Source organism: Crinia signifera, chromosome 6 (genome assembly GCF_055691185.1).
Source record: "Crinia signifera chromosome 6, ASM5569118v1, whole genome shotgun sequence".
In the NCBI taxonomy this organism is placed as follows: Eukaryota; Metazoa; Chordata; class Amphibia; order Anura; family Myobatrachidae; genus Crinia; species Crinia signifera.
In genome coordinates, this window is record NC_139222.1 from 152,717,162 (window position 1) to 152,743,230 (window position 26,069).

General features: G+C 40.5%; 1 protein-coding gene across 2 annotated transcripts in view; it reads right to left on the bottom strand.

Annotated features, from left to right (window-relative positions):
- Positions 1–2,555: 2,555 nt before the first annotated feature.
- Positions 2,556–26,069, bottom strand: part of NECAB3 (N-terminal EF-hand calcium binding protein 3) — an 86,929-nt gene continuing 63,415 nt past the window's right edge. The window contains exons 12-13 of one of the 2 annotated variants that reach the window (XM_083147678.1): positions 9,300–9,391; positions 2,556–7,408 (exon numbers count right to left, since the gene is read on the bottom strand). In XM_083147678.1, coding sequence (XP_083003804.1) covers positions 7,383–7,408; positions 9,300–9,391 — 118 coding nt within the window. In that variant the 3' untranslated portion in view covers positions 2,556–7,382. The remainder of the gene's footprint in view (positions 7,409–9,299; positions 9,392–26,069) is intronic. The other variant, XM_083147677.1, reaches the window with a different exon arrangement.

Genomic DNA, 26,069 nt, shown 5'->3' on the forward strand with positions numbered 1-26,069 from the left:
CAACTTCCGTGTCTCTAGTGAAAACATATTCGGCCTGGTTAACCTATCTTTGTATTCTAGTGATTCAAGACCTTTTATTAGCTTAGTCGCCCTTCCCTGTACCTGTTCCAATTCATTTATGTCCTTTTTAAGGTGCGGTGCCCAGAACTGAACATAATATTCTGTAGTATGTGGTCTCACCAATTTCTCTCATGCCTTAATAAAATTATGTTGGATCTTTATACCTGGAGTGCCGGTACTCCACTAATCTGTCTACAGGAGTGTGAATATTTATGCTTTATGAACTGTGCACCACAAATACAAGAATTTACTACAGAAGGAAAGTGTGTGTGGCTCTTATATATATATATACAGGTTGAGTATCCCGTATCCAAAATGCTCGGGACCAGGAGAATTTTGGATAGCGGATTATTCCGTATTTCGGAATATTTTAATATTTAAATGATGTATTTTGAAGTATCTTGCATTTATGCTGTATAAACACATAAAATACACACATATATATTTTATTACCACATGAAATGCACACAAATATATTTTATTTGTTCAAAAAACAAGGTTTCAAAACATGAAACAAAATTTGTGTACTATCTCAGATATTGAATTTGAAGGCCAAGCAATCATTTTCTTGTACATATATAGTGCCAGTTACATATCATGTCCTCAGTAGTGCTGTTACAAATGTCCCCAGTGAGTTTTTAGCAAAAAAACATTTTTTTTTTCACTTTCTGGAATGTATGGTTTTCGGAATAATTCGGATAACGGATATTCGGATACGGGATACTCAACCTGTGTATATATATATATATATATATATATATATATATATATATATATATATATATATATATATATATACAGTGGTCGAAGTGGAAATTTTGAAGTGGGGGTATGGAAATTTTGAAGTGGGGGTATGGAAAAGTAAAGAGTGAATATAGTGCGCACCTTCGGACACCCCCCTGTCCATCAACGTCCCCTGCCAGACTGCCCCGTTGTACAGGGGTATTACAAAAGCACAATATGTGCTGCTGAGTGATCAGAGAGCATCCTGAGGGGGAAAAAAAACTTTTTTTTTTATCTTCAGATTAAAGTGGGGGTATGCCATACCCCCGTATACCGCCCCACTTCGACCACTGTATATATATATATATATAGATATATAGATATATCTATATATATATATATAGATATATATAGATATATATATATAGATAGAGCAAGGGGAGACGGCGGCACTCAACGGGACTTTGAAGAAAATGAATCAGACCACTCTGGGGTTCAGTTCAACGTTTCGGTCGGTTAGACCTTTATCAAGAACTACTGCAGTATGCAGTAGTTCTTGATAAAGGTCTAACCGACCGAAACGTTGAACTGAACCCCAGAGTGGTCTGATTCATTTTCTTCAAAGTCCCGTTGAGTGCCGCCGTCTCCCCTTGCTCTATTACTTTGGGTGCTTGTTGCACCCTGGAAGGCACCTGGGCAGGTATTATACCACAAAGAGGAGTGCCAGCCTTCCCCCCAGTATATATATATATATATATATATATATATATATATATATACATACACACACACACTAGTAAGCCTGCTTTGAAAGCTAGTCTGCTACCTTCTGTGTTTGTGCTTGTGTGAGAAAGAGATGTAGTTCCACTCTCTGCCAGCAGATGGCAGTGTTTTGGAGACTGAAGTACACTAAACATATATATATGCTCCTTGTAGTCGGCGGCACTCAGAGACTCAATAAACCTTTTAGCTTGGTGAATATTTTAATCTACGATTCGGGGTTCTAGCCCACTTCGTATCATGACGATGGGGGCTAGAACCCCAAAACATAGATTAAAATATTCACCAAGCTAAAAGGTTTATTGAGTCCCTGAGTGCCGCCGACTACAAGGAGCACATACAGTGGGCACCAGGGCAAGACACCCCGAGATCGGGGCAACAGAGTGCCGGGGATAAGTATTGAGATTTATATAAGACATTCTTGCAAAGCTGTACACAAGAGCATATCTCCTAAAGGAGACACCACTTCCTGAACTTACCAGATCTGCATAGATTATATTGGTTTACCTACAATTTTATCTCTAAAGGCGGCTAAACCAGCCTGAAACACCTTTATGGGCCTACCCAGACCACAAGCGGGATGCAGTTAAAATCCCGGAGGTCGGGATCCCGGCGTTCAGAATCCCGACGCCGGAATCCCGACCGCCGAAATCCCGACAATTTCTCCCTCCATGGGCGTCCACGACACCCCTGGAGGGAGAATAAATTAACGTGCCGAGCGTAGCGAGGCACCGGGCCCGCTGCGTGACGAGCGCAGCGAGCCCGCAAGGGGGGGGGGGCGATCCACGTCCCCCCCTTGTCGGGATTTCGGCGGTCGGGATTCCGGCGTCGGGATTTTGAACGCCAGGATCCCGACCGCCGGGATTTCATACTGAATCCCCACAAGCAAGCCATTACTAAAACCTTAACCAAACAGAGGTACGGCCCTGCAGGAAGGATAAGAAGTTCCATATTTTACTTCCACTTTTAACAATTTGCCTCACATAAGTTTTTCTGATGGCCTTATGAGGCCTATAAGAAGACTACCCCCCCCCCCCCTTCAAAATAAAACCAAACATTAGATAGTGGGAGGAGTGAAGAATAAGTGTCATAACCACTTTATATCCTGTTACTCCACCCTTGTAAGGACTCATTAACCAGCTTACTGTGACCACACTCATCCTGTGAATATTATCACAAATAACTATTCCCTACAAACCCTGGATGAAGTCCCGGGAGGAGACGAGATGCGTTGGGTACTCCTGCTTGCTATTTCCAAGTGTTTGAAATATCAGAAAAAAACAAAACTGTCTGAAATATTACCATTGATGTTTGAAAAAGAGACTGATTTAATTAATATTTGAACTATAGGGACTTCTATTGTATGCTTCGGAGAAAAGTCAACTTTTAAGGCTATATTGATCTAAGTGTAAGATCAACACGAGGGGCATCATCTTACAGTTGTACTCCATGTTTCCTCCATCCAACAGGGGATTTTGTAAGTGAGGCAGCCCATCCTCATATTCTGTTAGAGTAACCATTAGCGCAAATCAAAAGTGAAGTTGATCGGTGAGTGCATATCATGCAATCCACTATACTTCTACTGTCATGCAGTGTATACTATTGTTCTCTTGTGTTATTTTTTGGGGGGAGATATAAGGGAATTATTCAAGTATACATCTATATTCATTGTGATAAGTATGTGACATATATCAATAAAGGTTTTCTTAGCAGCCAAGACACAGCGGTTGTTGGATACATCTTTACTGAAGAACTGCAGGAGACACATAACACAAGATATATTCATACACCAACTATATACAGCACAGAATAGGATCAAGTGTATCCCTCAGCCAGAATACACACATAACAATAGGAACTACATACACCACAATTATCACCTCAACAAGGTCTTTTTGAGCTGGAAAGATCGGAATTCAGTCTTCATCTGAAGCAAGGTTGCATGCTTCATTGTTATGAACCATTGCAGTAAATCCATTGGTCTCTGAAGCCAGTCATCCCCAGTTAACAATTCTAGTGAATTGTGAGTTCTTAGTGTCTGATTATGGTGCCAACTGCAGAGTGAGGCACAATTTACTAGTATCTCTACTTGCAGCTGAAGGTGCATAACTAGGCTGTACTGAAGACGGCAATGTTCAGTTAGGGCATCTAGCTGGTATTGCACTGGGAATGTAAATATGCCTATGTACAGATTTTTTTTTATTTGTTAACTAAGGATAGGGCTGGTGTAAGTGCACATTGATGGGGATGGTGTATCTAATGACGTATGGATAGGGGTTGTCTCCCCATAGAGATGCATACAATTCTGCATACTGTATGGGCAACCAAGTTCTGTCCGTGTTATGCAAACAATTATGGCTGATCTACATTAAAATCTGCATTAGCCCTTAAAGTTCTGGATTGATCAAGGCACTAGTTATGTGAGCTAAGACTGAAGTTAAACATGTTGTAGACCACAGTGTAATATAAGGTCAACTTATAACAGTAATAACCTTATAAAAAAAGAAAATAAAATTACAGACAACACATGTCTAAAATATGAACAGGTACAGGTGAATGATTGGTGGGAAGAAACAGTGGAGGGAAATATGAACACCAAAAGTCCCAGAAACTGGTGATTGATCCCATTAATACGAGACCAGATGTATGACAATGAGATGCCCTAGTTACGGGAACAGGACCAGAGCAGTTCCACAGTCAAGCAAAAACTATTGATGTAAGTATCCCTATTGATAACACTCCTGTAGAAAAATACCATAGGAGATCCTTGGTGGTTATGATTATCTGCTTACTAATCTAGAGGAACATTGACACACTTATTTTCCCCAAAATCCACTTGGATTCATCTACTGTTTCAGTCTTTCAGACATATTGCAGTATGTTTTTGAGGCAGATAAAATAGTAACAATAGTGAAAAGCTACCAGTATATTTTTGGATTGTAGGAGAAATCACAAGCAAGGAGAAAAATACAAACTCCGCACAGTTAGGGTCATAGTGGGAATCAAAACTGTGACCTCAATGCTGTGAGTCAGTAATGCTAACCATCACTCCATCTATAATGTCAGATTTCAATTCTCTATTGCCGATGTGTGGACCTGTTTAATAATACTGCTTTCACATCACAAACCCTGCTCTGACCCGGTATTTGAAAACATTTCCGAAATGGATCTGAGCAAGCTAAACCCCTTTCGCATCACATGGTGGACCTGGGTTATTACTGGGCTGGTGCCTTTCACACTGAACCCGGTTCACCCATATAAAACAGTGGATGTCATTTGTAATGGACTTTTATGGCTCACATGTTTGTATTATAGCTAAAAATAAACCTGTTTGTTGATGTTTATGTACTGTACCAATTTAAAATGTTTTTATATATTAGAAAATCCTTTACAGTGGCAGTGATTTGCCTGGCAATGTTTGCCTCCCTTCTTATCTAAGCAACTCCCTCCCCTCCTCATCAGTCCATGCTGCCATAACTGTATGCTCTGTAGTGTAGAAATATGCCAGCAGTGCTTCTCCACTACTTCCAATGCTAGGTCTATTTTTTCCTGATTCAGGATTGTGTAATCAGGCAGGGAGACAGCCTATCACCTTCTTTCTCACAGCTATGTGTTCAAAATACCAGGTCTGAGTCTTTCACACTGTAAATTGAATCGCCTTTGAACCGTGTAGGAGCCTTCTTTTTAAACGGATTCAAATACTCAGTGTTTTGACCCGGTATTTTGACTATGGAGCTTTCATACTGCACCTACAGTAGTACCTGGATCACACTCTGAGGGCTTGCACAGAGATTTTACAGTATGTGCAGTTTGATTCCCAAATTAATTATTATTTTATACTGAACGTTACAATAATTCTATATTCCACCTATATGTTTTAGGTATTTGCAATCTAAGGGGTAATTTTTTTCTAAGATGGGAGTTCTACTGAAGAATGTTGCCCATAGCAACCAGATTGTACTTTTAATTTATTTCGCACCTTCTAGAAGATAGATAGAATCTGATCGGTTGCTACGGGCAACATCCCACCTTGAATAGAACTCCCATCCTAGTAAATGTACCCCTTTTTGCCAGATGTTGCTGATGTTGATTTTATGTTACGCAGAGGCATGCTCCTACTGTACCGTGGCCCGTTTCTCCTATACGCCTCATAATTATTCCTGTAAAACTCTGATGCATGTATTAGAATAAATATTTGTACTATATTTATATGTTTTATGCATGGGTTGTTTTTTGCACATTTCTTATAGTCTCTAGATAAGGTCCAAACAGAGCTAGATTAAGGAAGGGCAGGTGGTTCACTATGGGCATTTAACCTGGCCCCCTCCTAAGCACATATTTACAAGCGGTCCCACACCTTGCCTGAATGCCATGCACACTGCTCTGAGCGTTCCTTTGCTTTATTAATGTGTTCAGCCACAAGGGTTGGTAAAGTAGGGGTAGACCGGACTAGGTGGGGGGACAGATCGGAGTGTGGCAGGTCTGATGAGAGCGGGGACGGACAAATGAGGATGGCTTATGAGTAATAGGGATGGCTTATGAGTAATAGGGATGGGTCAATGAATAAAAGGCATCAGATTGGAAGAGTAGGGTGGCAATGTGGACAGCTGGAAGAGTAATGGGACAAGTTGGTGCAACAGGCATACAGCGGGTGATCTCATACACACAGCCCCATGCACAAGAGCCAAATGCAGCTGTTTATCCCAATTTAGTCCATATCCAGTTGCCCCCACCCCTCATTCCTTCTAACCCTAGTACTTACATTGGGCATCCATCAGAATTCTGACAGTTGAGATCCTGCTGTCAGATTTCTGATTGTTGGGATCCCGACTGCCAGAATCCTGACCACACCCTGCCTTAGAGCACCTCTGACACTTTCTTGGAAAATACACAAAAGAATGAGAATGGAATCCGGCTAAGAGGAGAAGGAGGACAGCAGAACAGTGGGAATATACATAATAAATAAATATATTAGAACTCTGTTTAAAGTAAAGGCTTAATCCAGCTCTAGGTGCACAGCTCAATTACTAATAATGAACAAGGAAAGTAAAATGGAATCAGTTATGGGCTTATACAGTTCTATCTGAAGAGTTCATTGCTGGCTCACGGGCAAGCTAATTAAGGCAATGTTTAGGTCCAAAACCGCCAGAATATTGTGTTAAACATATTACATAACATGCTGTATATGACAGGTTTATGCAGCTTGATCTCATTCAACATACTGTATTATTAAATGGGTGAAGCATTGTACATCCTTTTTCTGCATCACACAATAAAACAAAGAGTTCAGATAACTATTCATGTAAATTAAATGCATGCTATTATCAAACCCTCAGTGCTACACCAGGAAGGTGGCAAAGGTGGCAGCAAGGTTAGGGGCAACCACAAGTTCAAAAGATAAATTATTACAAAAGATTCAATTTATTCAAATAAATGTGGAATTAGAATATGCTGGTTCTCTTTAAAATACATTAGAACTGTACTGTAATAATCTCCAGTGGTGATACCATATTAGGGGTGACATCATAACCACCCCATGTATAGCAGGAATGCGCCCCTTCAATTTTTAGTTAATAATGAAATGTTGGCAGGTAAATTCATGAGGCATATACTTTGAGTGCTAAAAATGTGTGTCATATAGTGTGAGTGCTTGTCTCAGGTATTTGCTGTATAAAGCAAGCACAATAGCGCATTCCATTCTGCATACAGTATATTTCTCCTTTGTCCCTACTCGAAGAGTGAAAAAAGTTTACAGATTGAATCTGGGAGAGTGGGAACCATGTCTTGGTGGTCACATGGCTTCTCGGATTTCCATCCAGTCACGGCTCAAAAACCCACCAAGCAGCTGCAAAATACAGAAATCCATTATAAACACAAGATATGTGCATTTGATCAATTCTAATTAAAGTTTAATTGACATATATATTATTGAAGTAAGAGGAGAGTATTATATAGAAAACCGAGGGCTGTTTAAGCAGGAGGTGACAGAAACCACCGAAGGTACCTGAGCTGCTGGCACTTTAAGTAGCAAGTTGCTAGGATCTGACTTGGAAGGGAGTAGCCAATCAGGGCTTAGGGTGGAGCTGTCTATGCTTAAGGAAGGAGGAAGTTAGGTTGAACTTCCTCTATGATCCAGCTTCCCCTCCCTCCCATCCCTATTTCTCTTCTTTCCAGGCGGCGGTAAAGAACGGTCTTGTATATTTTAAATCATGTGAGGATAGTGGGGTGCGCTCTCCCGGCATCGAGATGTTGTCAGCACATGCCCCTGGACAGGGGATGGGCTGCACCACCCGGACGGGTGGCTGTGATGGGAGAGTTGAACACCAGCGATGTTTGAATGGTGTGTGTGATCTTTACCCCCTCCTTTCTATGACCGTTCTTTAGGACCGCCTACCACTTAATAGTCAGATATATATAACCAGGGCTATTTTTCAGCAGGCTCCAGCAGGAACTGAGGCCCTTATTCTAGTTCACTCTTTGTGACAAAATATTTCTTAGATGGACAAAACCATGTGCACTGCAGGTGAGGCAGGTGTTACTTGTGCAGAGATAATTAGATTTGGGTGGGGTTTTACACCTGCCTCACCTGCAGTGCACATGGTTTTGTCCATCTAAGAAATATTTGGTCAGAAAGAGTGAACTAGAATAAGGACCTCAGTTCCTGCTGGAGCCTGCAGAAAAATAGCCCTGTATATAACTGTCAATTATTAAATTTGACAATTTATTTTAAACGCCAGCACTTGTGTCTGTCTCTTTATTTTAGTGATAAGTTTAGTTGTAAGTTAAATAAGTTTGGTTAAAGTGTGCAGCAAAAAGGTTGCCGATGGTGAGTTTAGTTGAGGCACACAGTTTTGCAGTAATATATGAAATAATAATAATAATAATAATAATAATAATATAGTAACAAAGGTTATATTTATTATTTTATCATTTATTTATATGGCCCTACAAGGGCTATTTGGGGCCAAATCCTGTGATCCCACAAATCCCAATCCCGGGATTGGACACCCTAATGTCAACCTTAAGCACTGTCAACCTGTCACCTTTTGACCTTTTGTACCTGTTGACCTTATGCATGGGAAAGTTTGTACTCAACAGCCATAATTTGCATTCAGTACAGTTGGAGGGTATACATCCTAGCAGAAAATGGTTGGTAGATTTTGTTAGTACTTGTAGTAGCACGTAGTAAGCGACTAGGTTTTAACAGTTTACATTATTACCCCAACCCTCAGTAGCCAGGGCACTCAGGGGGTTATTTTGGTTCACTCTTTCTGATAAATTTCTTCTTAGATGGACAAAACCATGTACACTGCAGGGGGGCAGATGTAAAATGTGCAGAGAGAATTAGATTTGGGTGAGTTGTTTTGTTTCTCTGCAGGGAAAAAACTGACTGCTTTATATATATATATATACATACACTGCAATATAGATCTTACTTTGAAGTAATACCCCACCCAAATTTAACTGCACAAGTAACATCTGCCCCACCTGCAGTGCACATGGTTTTGTCCATCTAAGAAGGATTTTGCCAGAAAGAGTGAACCAAAATAACCTTCTTAGGAAGATCAGTGCCATTGCTATGACGGGGAACCTCCGTAACATGATTTTTTCAGGGGACTTGACTCTATTGTAGCCACCCCTCTTTACCTCCTCCAGCATTCTAATAATGATTATATAAGTAAGCCACCTCACCCCTGTTAATAACATATACAGTATTAGTATAAATTCACATTCACCTGGGAAGAGCATAGTCTTGATGTGTTCCGGAGTCTCCAGACAATCAATTATTGCTCTCTTAAAAGTTTTACTCTGTGCAGTCTGTAGATGTCTGAAAAAACAAAAATACAGTATGCAATCTCACGTATATTATGTTTTGTTTTAAAGAGCAATTTAAGGTACCCTTTAAACATGCATTTGATAATATGCCAAAGGGTTACAACTCTCAGACTTTAATGTGATGACAGAAGGGGCAGAAAAAGGATAGATCTGGCACAAAGTACATTGTGCATGATATGCAAACCAAAAATTGTAGCGCTTGTACTATTTTTTATTTTTTAAATGTCCTCATTTCTGTACTCAAAAATATACCAATTTTTGTGCGAAAATATACAGGATTTGGGATAAGTTCCATAAAAAAAAAGATACTTCTTGCAGATTTGGTTTCTCCTGCCTCCAGGCAGTTGAAAAAAAAACCCTGATAGTGCCAGATACCGGTTTTAATTAAATTACCCCCAGGGGATCAATCAGCCATGGTAATTTGCAGTGGCTGATTGAATTCTCCCTTTACTTATTGGAGGGTGGTTGGGCCACTGAAGCAGGGCCAGTCCCATTACTAACTCCCCCACTCCCATGGCGGGCTCTCTGGCACTGATTACTAGACAATCCGAAACTGGCGCCTGATCTAGCTGCTGCGTATTTTTGTGATTTGCATTATACTGCCGGATCAAAATACTGAAGCAGTCATCTGCTCCGCTAACAATCACACTCTCACTTATGAGACATCCAGCTAGTGTAGACTAAGGCAGCGCTTTGCTTACGGCCACTCCTAGGGGGGGGGGGGAGTGTTTACAGTTGACTGGAAAACCCCCTTCTCTTGGCAAGTGGCTCAAATAATAAAAAAGTAATAACAAAATAATATATAATACAATAAATAGAGCTGCTGTGTTATAATTCTAGCATTGGTCCTGCTGTGGGACTACAAGTCCCAGTTGGCCCTTTAATGCGCCTCGTTCAGGGACTTGTGGTTCTCCAAATCCCTGTATGCAGGGGAGGCTTGTTGTTCCACAGCAGAACCCAAAGTTATTTTATTTCTTCTATTTTTTTACAAAAAAAACCTATCAACTCAGCACTCACTGCCCAGGGGTGCCAGAGATAGCCCCAGGCGCTTTTATTGAGGTTTATTGAGCCCCCCCATGGCTGACCAGCCAGGTTTATAATGCTTGCGAAAAAAGATGTGGTATTACACCCTTTAATTATATACATGAATTGACTACCTTGGGCTGATGCAGGGTGCACGTACCCTCATTAACAAAATATATCTGACATGTTTTCATTATTCACACTCTGATTTGCAACTGGTTGTTCTTACATAGGCACAGTTTTGCAAGGTCCTGGTAATGCTCAGGCTGTGCAGAGTTGGATGAAAGCAGCAATAAATCTGTTTTTATGCACCTAGTATAGGGTAGTTGCAAGTGCACACTGATAATAATTTGTACATGTACAATATAGAAATACCATTGCACATGTATAGGAGGTTGTATCTTGAGATGCATACAACACTGCATAAATCCACACATACACATTTTCCAATGCAGGCTTCTTTAAAATTGAAACAAAGTACAATATTGAAACTCTGTACTGAAAGTAGTGAAGGCAAAATACATGTAGAATAGGGGATTTCACTAATGGGCGTGATACAATCAGGAAAATTAAATCCAGCACATGTCCAACTGCCCACACTATGACTTACTGCAGTATGCAATTTTCACTCATTTTCCCTTGCACATACTGTATGTGGGGACCCCAAAATCAATTTCTTTAATGATTGTTTTTAATAGAACCCATCTCACAAGTGGGAGGAGCTAGTTTTAATACACCGGGAAGAATGGCAGATCAGCAAAGCCAATGGCATATTTTAGAATAATCTTTTTTTTTTTCCCGGTTGTTATTTCACTCCTAAGACGTGCACTAGGTGGCAGCAAACACAATGATTTTCTTTTACATGCAGAACAAAAAAAATAGTGCATGTAACATAACTGGACACAATTCTGACACATTAAATACTATTTCTAATATTGTACCTCAACAAATTACCATATTCAGGAATTTTACTGTAGCAAACCAGTTAAACTGGTATGTTAATTTTGTCTCAACAATAATGTGTTACGATTTAGTTCTAACCATTTTTGTGGTGTAGAGCAAGTCACCTTTTTCCAAAATGTTATGGATCCTCCTATTAGGGAAAATCATTGTTGGTCTTCTGCAGGGGAGCTGCTTTGGGGGGGGGGGGGGGGGGGGCAAGGCATGAGCCCCCCTTGACAGTGGAAGAGGGCTGTGCGTTAGTTGACAGCAGTGAGTCCGGAGTTGGTGGCTGCTATGCTGAAGAGCAGGGATGGCAAGGTCCAAATGGGGCCAGTCAACAGTTATCACCTTCTAGGTGCCCTGCTCAGAAGCAATAGACTGCATGACCCCTACTCCTCATCGCTGACAGCAGCAGCCTGAGTGGGATCAGCGTGTATTATATGGTGGTCACCAATGCTGTCTATATTATAAGGGGGGTCACTGATGCAGTCTTTTGTATATGCTGTCATTGATATTGTCTGTTGTATATGGCAGTAATAATGCTGTCAATAGTACATGGTGGTTATATAGGAAGAGGATGACTACTATCCACTGGGATGTAGACGTCGTGATAAGCCATGGGTTATAGAAAGGCTAGCTACCCCTAACCATTCTTTTTCCCTGAAAATCTACTTTAACAGCATCAAATTAGATCATTCAAAAGTTCTATAACTGCTGCTCCTCATTATTAGTGCCACTGCCTATAAGATTGCTTCAAATTCAATAATAAAGAACATACTGTACACAAACATACAAGACCAACATTACCTGTGTCAATTTTATTAAAATCTTTGGGATAGAGTAGACACTGGTGCGAAGCCGCTACTAACATTCCTCGAGGCAACTGCTAATTTCAAGACGATAAGCTTACTTTCAGGCACAAAATTACAGAGCTGCTTTAGTGCAGGCATTCTCAGATGCTGACTGGTATAACGCATTAGATCGATGTTCCTCCAAACCTGCACCCCCACAAAAGGCTATATCTGTCTTTTATAGATTTTTAGGCAGAATCTTGGCCACGCCTTGGTCAGTCATGGAATTTGCTAAATTCCCATCTCTCACTATCAATGAACTTCTACAAAGCTTTTCAAGACCGTGCAAACTGCTCACCGCTGGTACATACAATGAACTTTCTTAAATTTGTATCAAAGGACCTATTTATCCCTCCACATATGGTTTAGAATGGGCTTATCTGATTCCCATACTTGCCCCTAGATGTCCTCGGGATGACGCTGGCTTGTATCTCAGTCTCTGGGAGTACCTGGTGGTTCATCTCATGTCCCTTTTAATTTCTCATAGATCCCCATCCCCCTTTACATACATGCAAGACTCATCCACCCATTGATTATGAAGCCCTGACTGAAATAGTACCCCAAAGATATATTTTTTTTCTACAGATAGACAGTGCAGAACTCATAAGCATCATGTGACACATGTTTGGGGGCAGCACTTGGATGCGTGTGAGGGTACTGTCAGCCCTAATTGTACCGGTACTGTAGCTGCAAAATATTTGCACTGTACTGTACCATATTCCATCTTGAATAGAATGTAAATGGATAGTCTATCCTTGTAGTCTATCCTACTTAGTAAAATGTATACATAATACAAAATAAAAAAGTCACAGTTAGTGGCTGTTTTATGATTACATTAACTTGGATATCATCAATTGAGGGATTATAATAACTAATCAACAAAAATAGTACAATTCAGCAGTGGGGCTGCCGTTATTGTTGTGCCTAGGGGTACCCTCACACTTAAATCCACCTCTGCAGATGGAGGTGTGTGTGTGTGTGGGGGGGAATCTAAAGTCCATATCTCCCCAATCTTGTATCAAATAAATAAGGTCACTGTGACCGCAACCACATTAGAGCAACTATGTTTAGACAAACTCACACTGAATGTCTTGTGTCGATTATTTATCAGCTTTGCTTAGAGGCATTATCTACTGATTTGTCCTCTTATGTTAAAGCTTGGCATGCTGAACTGGTGAATAATACACAGCATAAACAGTGGCCCAAAATATTCCAATATATGTTTGCCAGCTCGTCTTCAATTCAGGTCCTAGAGACTCAATATAAGATTCTATCCAGATGGTATAGATGCACAAAAAAGATGTTCTCCAGATGTTCCCAAATATTTCTGACCTTGGTCCCCCATTGCATATTTGGTGGCTTTGCCCAGAACAGGTTGAATATTGGAAGACAGTAAGAAGTCTGTCAATCTTAATTACTGGTCTTCCCCTACCAAATACTACCAAAAAATTCCCCTACCAAATATTTTTGCCTGATTAATTATATGGATATCCTCATCTCTAATTTAAAAAGCAATCATTGCTCAGACATTTAATGAATGCTGCCAGGGCAACCATACTGTGCTTTTGGCAATCCTCAACTCGCCCCCTATCTCCCGATGGTTCCAAAGGGCAGACCGTTATATGTTCATGGAAGATCTTATGTCTTTGTCAAAATTACCTTCTTTTGTTTTCAATGCCCCATGGTACTCATGGTAGACATTAAAAAAAGTAAGGAATATGCTACATATTCTACCTCGCTCCACCCCCTGGTTGTCTCGTCAAAATAAAAGACACAGACACTCTCTCTTGTTCTTACTTTTCTTCTCTTCTTTCCAGATTATTTCTTATCTTACACTTAATTTTTATCTTATTGTTATAGTTTCTATCCAGGTAAACTATTTTTGCAGCATTATACCAAAACTAAATATTTTTGTGATATTTGAATATTTTTCTATTAATATTGACCATGGGACTTTATGTTTGACTCGAATGTATATTTTTGTCCCTCTGAATGCTATTGTCCCTCTGGATCGAGATTGTATACCTATTATCTGTTTGAATAAAAAGTGTGAATAAAAAAGTCCTTCGTTTAATGTGTTTGATTGTCTAGTTTATAAAATGGTAGGCCTTGTTCAACTGACATATTCTTCCTATAGAAAGCTTTTAAATTAAGATTGTGAAAATTGATGTGAAAAAAACTACAAATAGAATCCTGCTTTTTTCTATTTGGAAAATGTGATTTATTGGTGAAACAAGATCCCCAAAATATTTATTTGTGGGGTTTATAAAATAAGAAAAAAAAATCATATTTGCTTTTCATTCGCTTTTTTTCTATTTTCAATAAAAACAATTGAAAACATTTTTCGAGTAAGTCATATTTCTAGTTTTAGAATATGCCAACATTTGGAGAGCAGGATATTGAGATATATATGTGTACTGCATCATTCAATGCAATCCATTCTGCTTAGCAAAGAGAGAGCTTTTTTCCAATCGCACAGGTAAAGATGGTTCTATGTGTTGCAAACCCCTTTATTAGATATACATTCAAATAATGGTGGGGTGTGCTGCCACTGAGACAGGAATTGGACAAATATTAGAAGGAAAGAAAAGACTGTCTAGTGTGTGGCGCACTCAGAGAAGAAGATAAATTGATTAAACGTAAAAATTAACTTTTAATGTTTCAATTCTTAAAATGGCGACATATAAAACACAACATACATGGGTGAAAATAGGGGGTAAGAATAAAAAAGGAAAAAACTAGAGGTTTTTCCTGCTTAGTGGACCCCTTAATCCCTTAATTCCTGTGATTGATCGGAGTACGGCACATGTAATACCTATATTTTGATTAGACTCACTATGGAGTAGGTATGTTTGTGCACTGAATACTCCTAAAATATATATACTGTCGATCCCCTTGTAACAAGATCTCATGTGTTTTATTTTTCTGCGTCTCACCAGAGGTCTCCTGGTATGTATCCTGAGTATTAAGCACTAGGTGAGTATTGCCCTTGTGGATCTCTGTGGTGATAATAAATATTGTCACAATAGGACTATGCAGAGCCTTGTCTGACTCAGTGAGTCACAGTTGATGTAGGATGATTAGGAGGTGGCGAGTGGAGGCACCCCAGTATGGACACCTCTGATATCCACTGGCTCTACTGATGTGATATATTTACACTCATGTGTTGTAACATCATGTTCTGCAACCCTGTGCTGAGATGAAAATCACTTAGTATGTACCCTGGTGTACCGATAAGTAGATGGTGGGTATATTAGGCGATATGCCCCTATATACGTGACACACCGAGTAATTCCTATAGATAGGAGAAAGAGTTGGCCTGGTACACCTGTGGGTCAAGATGGCATAGTTTATTTATACACTCGGGAGCCGGGATCTGTGTGTATTGTCATCCGCTACCCTGAGTCTGTGTATCTCTGACGCCGTACTCAGCGTACTTGGGATTGCCTGGTGTGTGTTGACTCTAATTTCATAAGTTAAATTGCCTGGGTGGTGACTCAATTGGCAATTTGTAAGCAATCTAGAGGTAAGTATACAACAATATGAGTCAGAGCGGTGCTGGTGTATCGTGCGGTAAGGTGAGACAGATATTAATGTAAATCAAATACCAAACAATGCTTATAGATTGGAGAGCCGGGATCTGTATATACTGTCCCTTGCAACTCTCAATTGGTGCGTACACGCCGCCGTATCTGTCCTATTTTAGGCTGAAATTGCCTGGTGTGTGTCCACTTGAAACTTCATAGGTGGGGTTGCTTCAATTATTCAATTTAGTAATGGGCAAACCATGTGTGGGTAAGTATTACGGTATCTCACCCCTATGAATAAGCAATATTGGGTTGGTATAGAATATATACTGTTTGTGACCTTATTAACCAGTAGCAGTCTGGACCGCTTTAGATCCTGTCCAAAGGACAGTGATTAAATGGTGTGTTACCAGCTCAAATCGCTTGGTGTGTATTCACTTGGCAATACATCAATTTATTCATGGGTATAAGTGACCGCTTCAACATGTAGCAATTTAACCAATTAGTAGGTGCATGTAACCACATCAATGGAGTGCTTATACACATATAGTATATACGTAGATATTTTAATGTGTGAATGAACTTTTTACAGGCTCAATAATACTCATTAATGGGATCAATATCCAGGAAGATTTGGTGCATATGCAATGTAACAGAGTCAAGAGGGAGAAACGCCGCAGTCAAGTCGTCACACCGCGACCTTCCCTGCCAGCGTTCCCCTCTGGTCGGTGCGGACGCTACTAGGTAGCACAGTGAGTAAGCGTGCCGGCTTCCTTTCACAGCGTGTGGCTGGCTGCCATGCAGCAGGGAGCTTAGAGCTGGTCTCCCGCTCGACACTATCTCTAGCGTCACTACTTAATCGCGCACCTCACAGATCAGAATACATTTCATATTACAAGGGGAAGGGATAGGGGGGATTTTGCACACTAAGTGTGTGGGTCGACGCGCGTATCGCCGTGCAGCTTCATCAGGACCAACCAGGTATGTACCCGGAAGTCCTTTAAGTACCTGCCTGCCCATGAATATTCATGAGTACAGGTGTGGGAGTGTCTCTATTGGAAATAGTCTTAGAAACTGACATTATCTTTGTAAGTGCGTTGCATTGCTGCTGGCACTTTATTATTATTTATTCAATATTCTGTTATTCTCAATGACAGAAATAGTTTGTGGGTACCGTTATTAGCGGTAATACGCAAATGAAATAAAAAAAGGAAGAAGAAAGAAGAAAAAGAAGAATGACTATGTTAGCTGTCATTCATAGTTAGCTGGAGAAGTGGAAATGACCAATTAATATATAGTATAATATAGATTTGACAATGGGAATGGAATATGCGTATGTGTCATAGTACTCATGCTTCTTTTACAGGTCCCTTATAATAGTACATAGGTGCCGGAAAATTTCTTTAATAAATGGAAATATACAGTAATGCTGTGTTAGAATTCATAGCGGAGGGGGTCCAAGATTTACCGTGAGTGTGATGCTAAGGAATTCATAGCAAAGGGAATCCAAGATTTCCCGTGAGTGTGATGCTGAGGAATATAAAGAATGTAGTGATATTCTAGCTGTGCAGTGGACTCATAAGGTGTATCATGACAGAGCTGATATTAGGTCTTTGCCATATACTGTGATATGCGTGAGATACGCACGGGGGTGATGGTGGAATATTTGGTGAGCCGTATGTGACTGATATTTAATGAATAAAGATCCATTTAAAAATCCTGAAACAATAATATATAAATATAAATGAAAATAAATATATGTGAAAATGTGAGGTATAAAAATGACATTAAAAAATATATATTAAGCTATGATGTAAAATTGGAAATAAAAGAGGTGAGAAAAAACAGCAAATCAGACAGCAAAAATTATCACTCGTGACTAACTGGGATAGGGGGGAGAATGTTTGATGTGGGGATATAAGGTGATAGTGGTGTGTAATTTAGTGATAACATATATTCGTGACGGTAACCTTTTGTTATTTTAGATGGTCTGATGGGTTTACCGCAGGGGGTAGTAGTTTATCGGTGGGGAATTAATGCCCGTATCAGGTATGGGTCCTCTATGTTCTAGAAGCAGTATTCCCTCTTTATAGGGTGTAGTAGATAAGTGGTGGGACAGGGAGGAGAAGATATTGAGCTGTAGGGGGTTGATGCCCGTATCTCGGTCCTCTAAATAGATGAAGCCATGATCCCATCAAGATAGGTATTAAGGGAGATGGAGGGCAGAATTTTAATACGAAGTTGGATGGTAATTCTGTATGGCTTATACACATTTAGAATCTCACAGATACACTGAGTAATTATTCTCTTCGTTTAAGCCATTAGGAGACATGGTGTTCATGAGGAATATCAATCGCGTCTCCTGTTTGAGGAGTTCTCTATCCCAGTCTCCCCTCCTTATCCCCATTTCCACTTTGGTCATGCCATACACTTTCAAGCCTTTTGTGTTGCCTTGGTGGTATCTGGAGAAATGTTTCGCTACTGGCGTCAGGGTTTTGAAATTTGCCTGATCTCTTGCAGCATTCTTGATGTTAAGGAGATGCTCAGATATCCGGGTTTTCAGGGGTCTTCTTGTTTTCCCGATGTAATGCTTCTTGCAGGGGCATTCGATGTTATAGATAACCCCTGCTGTCTCGCATGTAATGTATTTCTGGATTCTCCATTTTTTGTTGTATCTGTCGATATAGGAATCTTGAGGGTTCATGTAGGTACAGATTTTACATGTCCCACATTTGAAGGAGCCTTGTTTTTTAATTGTTGTTTTGGTTTCTTTTTCGAGGTGGCTATGCACAAGGAGGTCCCTCAGATTCGCACTCCGCCTCCAACTGATATCAACCTTGTTTCCGAGGATTTCTTCCAAATCCTTATCTGTTTTTAGGATGTTGATATGTTTATCCAGTGCTCTCTGGACTTCTTGCCACTCCTGGCAGAACGTGCCTATGAATCTGATTTTTTCTTGTTTGTCCATAGGTTTGGTTCTGGGTACAAGGAGTTTTTCTCTATCATATGAATTGACTTCTTTTCGAGCTTTTCGTGTGGCTCTTTTGCTATAGCCTCTGTTCCTCAGCCTCTGATCCAATTCATCTGCCCTCTCTTTGTAAGTTGCTGGTTTTGAGCAGTTACGCTTCGTTCTTAGGAATTCACCTTTTGGAAGTCCTTTGACTACTGGAGGAAAGTGTGAACTATCATAGTGAAGTAATGAGTTGGTTGCCGTGCTTTTGCGGAAGATATCCGTGGCGATTACTCCATTAGGTTCCACGAATATCAGGAGATCTAGGTATTCCACCTGTTGCTGACTCATGTGTGAGGTTAACCTGAGGTTGAGGTTGTTTACATTCAACATGTCAAGAAATTTGATGAATAGGTCCACCTCGCCTTCCCACACTATGAGCAGGTCATCGATGTATCGTAACCATAATAAAATGTGTACCGTGTACATTTCATTTTCTTCTGTAAAGACCCGCTCCCGTTCCCACCACCCCAGGTACAGGTTTGCATACGTGGGGGCACAAGTGCTCCCCATCGCAGTCCCCCGTACCTGGAGGTAGAAACGGTCTTCACACACAAAGTAGTTCTTAGACAGAACAAAATGTAATAATTTGATAATAAAGTCGTTTAGTGGTGTGTGGCGGTCCATACTTAGAAAATATTTGGTTGCTTGTATCCCACAGTCATGTATAATGCTTGTGTACAAGCTCTCGACATCGCATGTAATCAGCCATGATTTTTCATTCAGCGTGATGTCTTGTAGCTTGTTCAGGACGTCCATCGTGTCGCGGACATAGGAGGGCAAGGTGGTAACGAAGCGCCTTAAGTGGTGGTCAACAAATTGGCTCGCTTTTTCAGTAAGGCCCCCTATTCCCGACACGATGGGTCTTCCTGGTGGGTTCTCCTCGCTCTTGTGCACTTTGGGCAACAGGTAAAAGGTAGGTATTTTCACATTTTTCACCGTTAGAAAGTCAAATTGGGATTTGGTTATAACCCCGTCTTTCATTCCTTGATCTATTATTCTTTGGTAGATCTCCAAGTAATCATTGGTAGGGTTGAAAATCTACTTTTTATAGGTGGATGGATCATTTAGCTGTCTCCTTAGTTCTATTTGATATTTCTCTCGCGACCACAACACTATGTTACCCCCTTTATCGGAGGGTTTCACGATCGTGTCTTTCCAGTCTTTGATTTCACGTAAGGCTTCTCTTTCCGATTTGGTCAGATTATCATGCAGATGATGCGCCCCCTTGTTCTTCTCTATTTCGTCGAACTCTCTACTGACGAGTTCCAGAAATACTTTGATCTGTGGGCAGATAGAGGGGTCAGGAAAAAAGGTTGATTTTTTCTTCAGGGATGCACCCTGTGTTCCAGTGGCTAGTGTGGGTATAGTGTCAATACTTTCATCCACATCTGCCAGGTCCTGGAGTATTGCCCCAATACACAAGAGGAGTTTTTCCCAGAAACAACTCATATTGATCCCTCCCAAACACTGATTAACCATTACTTTGATAATAGCGACATGCAGATGCTGCAAATACTCCAGGACCTGGCAGATGTGGATGAAAGTATTGACACTATACCCACACTAGCCACTGGAACACAGGGTGCATCCCTGAAGAAAAAATCAACCTTTTTTCCTGACCCCTCTATCTGCCCACAGATCAAAGTATTTCTGGAACTCGTCAGTAGAGAGTTCGACGAAATAGAGAAGAACAAGGAGGCGCATCATCTGCATGATAATCTGACCAAATCGGAAAGAGAAGCCTTACGTGAAATCAAAGACTGGAAAGACACGATCGTGAAACCCTCCGATAAAGGGGGTAACATAGTGTTGTGGTCGCGAGAGAAATATCAAATAGAACTAAGGAGACAGCTAAATGATCCATCCACCTATAAAAAGTTGATTTTCAACCCTACCAATGATTACTTGGAGATCTACCAAAGAATAATAGATCAAGGAATGAAAGACGGGGTTATAACCAAATCCCAATTTGACTTTCTAACGGTGAAAAATGTGAAAATACCTACCTTTTACCTGTTGCCCAAAGTGCACAAGAGCGAGGAGAACCCACCAGGAAGACCCATCGTGTCGGGAATAGGGGGCCTTACTGAAAAAGCGAGCCAATTTGTTGACCACCACTTAAGGCGCTTCGTTACCACCTTGCCCTCCTATGTCCGCGACACGATGGACGTCCTGAACAAGCTACAAGACATCACGCTGAATGAAAAATCATGGCTGATTACATGCGATGTCGAGAGCTTGTACACAAGCATTATACATGACTGTGGGATACAAGCAACCAAATATTTTCTAAGTATGGACCGCCACACACCACTAAACGACTTTATTATCAAATTATTACATTTTGTTCTGTCTAAGAACTACTTTGTGTGTGAAGACCGTTTCTACCTCCAGGTACGGGGGACTGCGATGGGGAGCACTTGTGCCCCCACGTATGAAAACCTGTACCTGGGGTGGTGGGAACGGGAGCGGGTCTTTACAGAAGAAAATGAAATGTACACGGTACACATTTTATTATGGTTACGATACATCGATGACCTGCTCATAGTGTGGGAAGGCGAGGTGGACCTATTCATCAAATTTCTTGACATGTTGAATGTAAACAACCTCAACCTCAGGTTAACCTCACACATGAGTCAGCAACAGGTGGAATACCTAGATCTCCTGATATTCGTGGAACCTAATGGAGTAATCGCCACGGATATCTTCCGCAAAAGCACGGCAACCAACTCATTACTTCACTATGATAGTTCACACTTTCCTCCAGTAGTCAAAGGACTTCCAAAAGGTGAATTCCTAAGAACGAAGCGTAACTGCTCAAAACCAGCAACTTACAAAGAGAGGGCAGATGAATTGGATCAGAGGCTGAGGAACAGAGGCTATAGCAAAAGAGCCACACGAAAAGCTCGAAAAGAAGTCAATTCATATGATAGAGAAAAACTCCTTGTACCCAGAACCAAACCTATGGACAAACAAGAAAAAATCAGATTCATAGGCACGTTCTGCCAGGAGTGGCAAGAAGTCCAGAGAGCACTGGATAAACATATCAACATCCTAAAAACAGATAAGGATTTGGAAGAAATCCTCGGAAACAAGGTTGATATCAGTTGGAGGCGGAGTGCGAATCTGAGGGACCTCCTTGTGCATAGCCACCTCGAAAAAGAAACCAAAACAACAATTAAAAAACAAGGCTCCTTCAAATGTGGGACATGTAAAATCTGTACCTACATGAACCCTCAAGATTCCTATATCGACAGATACAACAAAAAATGGAGAATCCAGAAATACATTACATGCGAGACAGCAGGGGTTATCTATAACATCGAATGCCCCTGCAAGAAGCATTACATCGGGAAAACAAGAAGACCCCTGAAAACCCGGATATCTGAGCATCTCCTTAACATCAAGAATGCTGCAAGAGATCAGGCAAATTTCAAAACCCTGACGCTAGTAGCGAAACATTTCTCCAGATACCACCAAGGCAACACAAAAGGCTTGAAAGTGTATGGCATGACCAAAGTGGAAATGGGGATAAGGAGGGGAGACTGGGATAGAGAACTCCTCAAACAGGAGACGCGATTGATATTCCTCATGAACACCATGTCTCCTAATGGCTTAAACGAAGAGAATAATTACTCAGTGTATCTGTGAGATTCTAAATGTGTATAAGCCATACAGAATTACCATCCAACTTCGTATTAAAATTCTGCCCTCCATCTCCCTTAATACCTATCTTGATGGGATCATGGCTTCATCTATTTAGAGGACCGAGATACGGGCATCAACCCCCTACAGCTCAATATCTTCTCCTCCCTGTCCCACCACTTATCTACTACACCCTATAAAGAGGGAATACTGCTTCTAGAACATAGAGGACCCATACCTGATACGGGCATTAATTCCCCACCGATAAACTACTACCCCCTGCGGTAAACCCATCAGACCATCTAAAATAACAAAAGGTTACCGTCACGAATATATGTTATCACTAAATTACACACCACTATCACCTTATATCCCCACATCAAACATTCTCCCCCCTATCCCAGTTAGTCACGAGTGATAATTTTTGCTGTCTGATTTGCTGTTTTTTCTCACCTCTTTTATTTCCAATTTTACATCATAGCTTAATATATATTTTTTAATGTCATTTTTATACCTCACATTTTCACATATATTTATTTTCATTTATATTTATATATTATTGTTTCAGGATTTTTAAATGGATCTTTATTCATTAAATATCAGTCACATACGGCTCACCAAATATTCCACCATCACCCCCGTGCGTATCTCACGCATATCACAGTATATGGCAAAGACCTAATATCAGCTCTGTCATGATACACCTTATGAGTCCACTGCACAGCTAGAATATCACTACATTCTTTATATTCCTCAGCATCACACTCACGGGAAATCTTGGATTCCCTTTGCTATGAATTCCTTAGCATCACACTCACGGTAAATCTTGGACCCCCTCCGCTATGAATTCTAACACAGCATTACTGTATATTTCCATTTATTAAAGAAATTTTCCGGCACCTATGTACTATTATAAGGGACCTGTAAAAGAAGCATGAGTACTATGACACATACGCATATTCCATTCCCATTGTCAAATCTATATTATACTATATATTAATTGGTCATTTCCACTTCTCCAGCTAACTATGAATGACAGCTAACATAGTCATTCTTCTTTTTCTTCTTTCTTCTTCCTTTTTTTATTTCATTTGCGTATTACCGCTAATAACGGTACCCACAAACTATTTCTGTCATTGAGAATAACAGAATATTGAATAAATAATAATAAAGTGCCAGCAGCAATGCAACGCACTTACAAAGATAATGTCAGTTTCTAAGACTATTTCCAATAGAGACACTCCCACACCTGTACTCATGAATATTCATGGGCAGGCAGGTACTTAAAGGACTTCCGGGCACATACCTGGTTGGTCCTGATGAAGCTGCACGGCGATACGCGCGTCGACCCACACACTTAGTGTGCAAAATCCCCCCTATCCCTTCCCCTTGTAATATGAAATGTATTCTGATCTGTGAGGTGCGCGATTAAGTAGTGACGCTAGAGATAGTGTCGAGCGGGAGACCAGCTCTAAGCTCCCTGCTGCACGGCAGCCAGCCACACGCTGTGAAAGGAAGCCGGCACGCTTACTCACTGTGCTACCTAGTAGCGTCCGCACCGACCAGAGGGGAACGCTGGCAGGGAAGGTCGCGGTGTGACGACTTGACTGCGGCGTTTCTCCCTCTTGACTCTGTTACATTGCATATGCACCAAATCTTCCTGGATATTGATCCCATTAATGAGTATTATTGAGCCTGTAAAAAGTTCATTCACACATTAAAATATCTACGTATATACTATATGTGTATAAGCACTCCATTGATGTGGTTACATGCACCTACTAATTGGTTAAATTGCTACATGTTGAAGCGGTCACTTATACCCATGAATAAATTGATGTATTGCCAAGTGAATACACACCAAGCGATTTGAGCTGGTAACACACCATTTAATCACTGTCCTTTGGACAGGATCTAAAGCGGTCCAGACTGCTACTGGTTAATAAGGTCACAAACAGTATATATTCTATACCAACCCAATATTGCTTATTCATAGGGGTGAGATACCGTAATACTTTTTTTTTAAATATAGTCTTTATTTATTTCAGTTTTTTTCTTACATAACAAACAAACAACACAGAAAAAGACAAGGGGGGTCAGGTGGTAACAACCATATAGTCCAAGTCCAAACATCTTCTAGCAAATATATAACATATAAATAACATCCTATCCAATACTGACAGTCCGAACTACCATTTTTCCCTTGGGATTCCTTCCCCCCCCCCCTATCTTATTAACTACCCATCCCCCCCCCCTCCCTACCCCCCCCAAGATTTGTCCCCAGTAAGTCGTCTTGTCATTATCTCTCCTCTGTAGTTTTTTTTTAATCCTATTAAAGTGCATGGTGTGCCTTGTGTTACTTTAAACCTATCTATTTTCCATCATAAAATTCGGAGTGTATCCAAATATCCCAAACCTGGTGGAACTTACTTATGCAACCTCTCTTTGAGTACATATATCTTTCATGTGCAATAGTGTTATTTACTAAATTTTTCCATTGTTTTATACTCGGGGTGTCCTGTGCCAGCCATTTCCTGACTATTAATACCTTGACCAATGTGACTAAGTTTACAATACATTGTGATTGGTATTTATCTGTGCCAACTTGTGCATTTAATATACATACTTTTTCATTTAGAATGTTTTGGTCGAACCCCAACCGTATAGCTACTTGGCCAACCGCCTGCCATAATCTCTGGACATATCTACATTGCCAGATCATGTGCAGAAGTGTTCCTTGTTGTTCTCTACATTTGGGGCATTTATCACTATTTCTTTTATTATATTGTTTGAGTTTTACTGGGGTCACATATACTCTGTGCACTATGAAGAGCTGTATTTGTTGGAACCGTATTGATGCTGTTGCTTTTGTAGGGGATTCCAATACTTTATCCCATTCCTCATCGGTCATACTCCCTATATCCTTACTCCACTCACTTCTGTTTTTCTTTATTTGGCTATCTTCTACCTTCCCTATCAATATTTTATATATACCGGCTACTTTGATTTTATTTTTTGATTCTAGTACTTTCTTTACTGGGCAGTCCTCTATGTTGACCCCTTCCCTCCCATATGCTGCCCCTAAGCTGCTCCTTAGCTGGAGGTACCTATAGAACATATTTTTTCCCAATTTGTACTCCGTTGCCAGCTGTTCAAACGTCTTTATCCTTCCTTCTTCATAAATTTGTCCCACTTGCGCTATTCCATATTTCCCCCAGCAGACCTTAACTTCTTTTTTCCTGTATCTAACTTCTCCTCCCTGGGTATTTATTGCCCAGATCGGGGTTTCCGGATCCAATCCCTCGTAGCCCAGTATTTTATTTGACTGATCCCAGATCTTCTTAGCTTGTTTGATTAGTGGCTTTTGAGTTTTTCCTTTGCTATGGTCCAGTAGAACCTGCTTTGGGGAATCCCCTTCTCTATTCTGATCCACTAACTCATTTAGGCTATTCTCGCTAGCTCTTGCTACCCAGCCCTTCAGGTGCCATATCTGAGTTGCCATATAATACAGTTTAAAATGTGGCAGACCCAAACCTCCTTGTTTTTTATTTCTAGTTAAAGTGGTTATTTTAATTCTAGCTCTTTTATTCCCCCAAATGAAGGTTGATGTTATACTATCGATCTTTTTGAATATTCTTGCGGGTATATGGGCTGGTGCTTGTTGAAGGA